Raw genomic sequence first — 6,000 nt, 5'->3', positions numbered from 1 at the left:
AACTCCTCAACAACTCCCAAAATCAAGAACCCAATAGAAACTTCAAACAAATCCATCAAGAATTCAATTTCTAAACCTTCAAGAATCTAAATTCGATGAAATAAATCATGATTGGCGCGTGGATGAACTAACCCAACGCTATGTGATCTCACATACCTCGTAGGGATCACCCCTTGATGAAATCCACAATCTTAACTTCAAGAACTTGATGATTCCTTGTCTCTTCTCCTCTTTTCTCCTCTTATTTTCTCTTCTCTCAAAACCTTAACTCTTTTTGATGAAACGTAAACTGAACCAAATCAGTTTAGACCCCATCTTAATTACCAAAAATGAAATTAAATAATTGGGTAGTAAAAAGACCATAATACCCTTCTAAAATCCGGTTTTGACTTTCCTTATCTAGACAACCCAACTTCAAATAGACACATCTCCCTCATACGAACTCGGAATTGAGTAAACTCGGCGGCGTTGGAAAGATAAATCAAAGATATTTTCTACGATATCTCGTAGCACACCTAAATCATCCTGAGCTAGGAGTTATGGTCGTTTGAATTTGACCCAAAACTCAAACTTAACATAACTTAACCAATTTTCCAGATTTTTCATTCTTTTAAAAAATGACTCTTTCTAATTCTAGCTCTTTCTAGTTGCGGGGTGTTACATGTTCTCTCTCCACTAGACCTAAAGGAAAATGGGGTTGTTTAACAACTAATTGTTACTCATTTGTTTCATGGTATTAGCCATATTTCACTCTTGTGATGCCCAAAATTCACCCTAAGACTATCTTGTGGTTCACAACGATGCTTGTGCCCAAGTCGGGGTTGGGCCAATGTCATGAGATGCCATCTTGGCAACCCAAGCACAAAACTATGCCAACTCAAGAATTAGTGATTGCAACTTGATTCATTCTGGTGCTGTGGAGAACCTTTCCAAGAGTGGGGGAGACAACACAGGGAGGCGTGCCATGCAATTGTGGGTGTCAGAAAAGCCAAACTACAACTATGCTACCAACCAATGTGCTAGTTGGAAAGTGTGCGAATACTATACTCAAGTAGTCTGGCGCAAGTCAGTTCGATTAGGTTGTGGTCGGGCTCGTTGCAACAATGGATGGTGGTTCATTTCTTGCAACTATGATCCTATAGGCAATTGGGTCAGACAGCGTCCTTACTAAAGTGTGTTAACTTATGGCATGTTGCTAGTATTAAATAAAATTACTATTTCCCTTTGATGTTGCTAGTATCAATAACTCCACGTACCAAATGTTCATGGTATAGTGCGACTTGTTTCCATTAAACATGACTACATAAAGTTATTCCTATTTTACCTTTCTAAAATTTTGTCTTTCTTTAAATAAGATTAAAAATGATTGATTCTATGTAAATTAATAGAATAATTGTATAAGCAAATTAATTATCAAACTATTTACCCTTATTAATGGACCATGCCTCAAACTATTTACCCGCTTACCTCACTTTCTTCTTTCTTATTTCGTGCATGATATCAATATGACATCAATATCACTACTATGAATTAATCTTTTGTGATACTCTGTTTGTATGTTGATACTTTATCAGTATCATATAGGATTTACTTTTTTAAAAGAAATAATTAAGAGAATTATTAAAGTCACAATCTTATTTATTAAACTCTAAATTAGTAGAAAATATATTTTTATATTTTTTAAAATTAAAATATTGAAAGAATTGAAACATACCTCAATGATACCACGATAGCATGTAGATATACCGTAATGGTATCGTGGATGATTGAATATTCTCATCAAAGGACTGAAGCAAAACTTAATGAAAACACTATTTAGTTACTCATTGATACCACCAGAGTATATTATACTTTGATGATATCAAAGAGGAAGAAATAGTCCTTTAATGAAGAAACTATTCGGTTACTCTTTGATACCATTAGAGTATATTCATATACGACTTTATTATATTGTAATGGTATCAGAAAGGAAAAAAAAAGTGAACGTTGACATCAACATGACGTCAACGCGCGAATAAATATAGATATATGTCATTTTAAAATAAAAAGGGGTATGAAAGTAATAAAATATTTAAAGATAAATATTTTACTTTTTTGGGGATATAAGTATTTTTTTCCCTAATTAATATAATGTTGGTTATGAGTTCAGCGGCAATGCCAAATAGGGAGTTGCTCAGATGGTAAGCACCCATCGCTTTCAACCCGAAGGTTGCGAGTTCGAGTCACCAAGGGAGCAAAAAGAGGTGGGAGCTCCTAGGGAGGGTAAAAAAATAAAATAAAAAAAGACTACTACCAAGAATAGAGCACACAACCTTCTATAAGTTTTGCAACCCCTTAACCACTACACTAAACCTTTATATATATATATATATATATATATATTCATTGAATTAAATTTGACTTATATATATAATGTAATTTTCTGACGAAGGAGATGTCGCTCGACACCCCTTCGCTCTAAGGTAGATCCGCCCCTGATAATTATATTTGATTTTCAAATTAGGTTGATTAACCACGGTGTAATTTTGACTGACTCAAACTTGCAAGTCTTTCCCAAAACAAACAAGTAATTCCAAACAATTTAATTCAGTCAAATAAATATAATAGTATTATCACCAAATTACGGAAAAGTTAGCATATTGTCATTCTCCAAATCAAAATCAGTGAATTAAACTATGTAGAAAATCCATAATAATAATAATTTAAAAAAATTCAAAATAAAACTCTACACTTACGTGATGGAACAAGAATTCAACATAGTGACAAGCTAGATAGGTGGTCAGTTGAACATCTTTCATCAAAAAAATTAATTTTATATATAAAAAATTATGTGAAATACGTACCTTAAAAACTATTTTAGGTGCGCCATATATTTATTAAGCATATCAAACAATTTATTCTCTTTATAATACTTATCTAAACACGTAACTATTTATTCGTAAATTCAACTTCAACCCTTCAAAACGTTTTTAAAATTAATAATTCTCATTTGAAGTTGCCAGGATGTGAGGCAGTTAATTTCTACACAAAGGACCAAATTTTTGTTCTGGTTTAAGTGTCCATCACTCTTTCTCTCTCTCATACAATAATTTTCTCCCAATAGATTGAGGGAGGCTCAATAATATCGATGTCTTAAAATCAAATTTTCATAAAATATTTTATAAGTAAAAATTGAATCGCACCCTCTCTTGATCAGAGGTTTCAAGTTCGAATCCTAAAATGAAAATAAATACTGCTAGATAGAACTTCCCTTTAAAGATACTTACGTGATCCAAATCAAATTAATTAGGACTCTAGCACACATTCAAGACATTGTATAAGAAAAAAAAATTGTATTTCAGACCCCTATAATTTTGGAGTCTAAAACCCTTATTTTAGTCACGTCCATGCTTCGCAAGGCTGTAGAACATGTGTGAGCCTCTATTTAATGGAAAAAAATATACATCTTTATGCTTCACGAGGTTGTAGAACATGTGTGAGCCTCATCTAATAAAAAAAAATATACATCTTTTTAATAATTCAAGTCTTCTTATGTTCTATAGACTTTTTATTCCACCCAAAAATGCTTAATTAGTCTTGTTTAAACCTTATTTTGATAATATGATTTTGAAAAAAACAAGAATTATCTAGATTAAAGTATGACTATTCTTTAAAGCATATAGTATTCCCTAAATCACACGACATGCGAGGTACTAAACACATTTGAATTTTCTTTACATGAAAAATAAAATTCCACAATGTTAAAATTTAATAATCAAAGTTTGATAAAAATCTAATCAAGATAAAAAATGTTCATTTTGAAAAACTTAAAGGACCAAAAGTAATTACTTCCAAGAAATTGAAGGAACAAAATGGCTCAACGAAATACACAAGAGACTATTTTGAACTTACTATTAAAGATAAGAGACCATTTTTATCATTTCCTCTACTAATTTCCTTTGAATTTTCTTCACACAGGCTAAAAAAAATTCCACAATTAATTTTACTTATAAATACACTACTTATCTCACATTTATAATCACAATAACTTAGATTTATTTTCTCTCCACTAAACCTAAAGCAAAATGGGGTTGTTTAACATCTCATTGTTACTCACTTGTCTCATGGTATTAGCCATATTTCACTCTTGTGATGCCCAAAATTCACCCCAAGACTATCTTGCGGTTCACAACGATGCCCGTGCCCAAGTCGGGGTCGGCCCAATGTCTTGGGATGCCGGTTTGGCATCCCGAGCACAAAATTATGCCAATTCAAGAACTGGTGATTGTAACTTGATTCATTCTGGTGCAGGGGAGAACCTTGCCAAGGGAAGTGGTGATTTCACGGGGAGGGCAGCTGTGGAATTGTGGGTGGGGGAGAAGCCAAACTACAACTATGGTACCAACCAATGTGCAAGCGGACAAGTGTGCGGACACTATACTCAAGTAGTCTGGCGTAACTCAGTCCGACTAGGTTGTGGTCGGGCTCTTTGCAACAATGGGTGGTGGTTCATTTCTTGTAACTATGATCCTGTTGGGAACTACGTCGGACAACGTCCTTACTAAAATGTGTTTACTTATGATGTGCAAGGGATTAAATGTACGTCTATAATTATTATTATTTCCCTTCGATGTTGCTAGTGTGAATAATTCCACGTACCATATGTTCATGGTATAGTGGGCTTAAGTTGATAATTAAGTATGGAAATACATAAAGTTTTTCCTTGTTTTAAAAAAAAAATCTTTTCTTAAATAAGATTAAAATACATGGCATAATGATTGTATAAGTAAAATAATTATTGTCTTCTGCACGTGGCAAGATTCAAATTACGAGAGTTAAATTATTAATTTTTTAGTGTAAAGTTGAGCGTAGATTCTTTATATCTTATAAAATGAATTATATATTTAAAAACTGCTTAAAATGGTTTAAAATAAAATGTACTAGTTAATAACTTGAAATGTTTTTTTAAGATGTGATTAAAAAGAATATATTTTTGACTCCCCAAATAATTATATTGTTAGACACATAAATTACCATTGGGTGGACCGATGAGTCAATTGTGGAAATTTCAATCAATTATTGAGCAACTTTGTATTAAATTAAATTTTGAATTAAAATATTTGTAAAGTATGTGGCACACAAGTTAACATTGTGAGTCCTTCTGATACAAAGCAGCATTTGTTATTTTACTTTTTAATGTGAGATTTTTCGATGCGAATTTAAATTTAAGCAAATTATTCTTAACGAAAGGTCTCATAGTCGAGTCCTAGATATATGTAGAGTCGTACTTGATAGAAAACAATTTACCCTCACAGACTTTATGATGCTAATCGAGAGAATTACTTTTCAAAATAATCCAAAACCATTAATTAATATATGTCCAATTTAGGGTTGCATGAAATCGTAATATTTCTAGAACAATTTTAGATTAAGTTAATTAATCCCTTAGTTACCCAATGATACTGCAACTTGATTGACCTAGACTTGCAAGTTGCAAGCTTTCTCCAAAACAAACAAGTATTGGGGAATAATTAATAATTCCAAGCTCAATAATTTACTTTAATTTAAATGCAGTCAAATAAATACAATAATATTTTATTGAGAATTCAAGGAGTTAGCCAGTTAGGTAGGTTATGGTAATCATTATTAGTATTAGTATTGACTCTGTAGTAAAATTTGAGTATAAATAGCTAAAAAAAACATATTGGGCATTTGTCGGAGATCCGGCTTCTTTCCATTTCTTTTCTTTCCATTTTTCCTAAGTTTTTGTTTAGATATGAGACACGTAGCATAGGTAAGAATTAATAGATGAGATTTGATTGGTTAAAATAAAATTCTAATTATAACTTAGATATAATTAATAATTTATAAAAATAGTAATGCCACAATCATAGAAATATATTATCTTGTCCATAATTAGTCTTATAATTAAGGACTGAAATCTTATTTATATGGGAACGTGTGTTGTTGTATTCTAATTTACCGATTTATCTTTTATTTGTTTTGTTTTGTAAAATGCTA

General features: G+C 31.7%; 1 protein-coding gene and 1 pseudogene across 1 annotated transcript; both read left to right on the top strand.

Annotated features, from left to right (window-relative positions):
- The first annotated feature begins 691 nt into the window (after positions 1 to 691).
- Positions 692 to 4,681, top strand: LOC125833346 (pathogenesis-related leaf protein 6-like; annotated as a pseudogene).
- On the top strand, positions 4,003 to 4,681 carry LOC125833345 (pathogenesis-related leaf protein 4). Its single transcript, XM_049512488.1, has one exon. It carries the CDS (start codon positions 4,065 to 4,067, stop codon positions 4,542 to 4,544), a length of 480 nt encoding a protein of 159 aa, XP_049368445.1. The 5' UTR covers positions 4,003 to 4,064; the 3' UTR covers positions 4,545 to 4,681.
- Positions 4,682 to 6,000: the final 1,319 nt, after the last annotated feature.

This window comes from Solanum verrucosum, unplaced genomic scaffold (genome assembly GCF_900185275.1).
Source record: "Solanum verrucosum unplaced genomic scaffold, falcon-dt-bn FXZP01000142.1, whole genome shotgun sequence".
Lineage (NCBI taxonomy): Eukaryota > Viridiplantae > Streptophyta > Magnoliopsida > Solanales > Solanaceae > Solanum > Solanum verrucosum.
The sequence above is the reverse complement of the archived record's forward strand: the minus strand, read 5'-3'. Positions and strand labels throughout refer to the sequence as shown.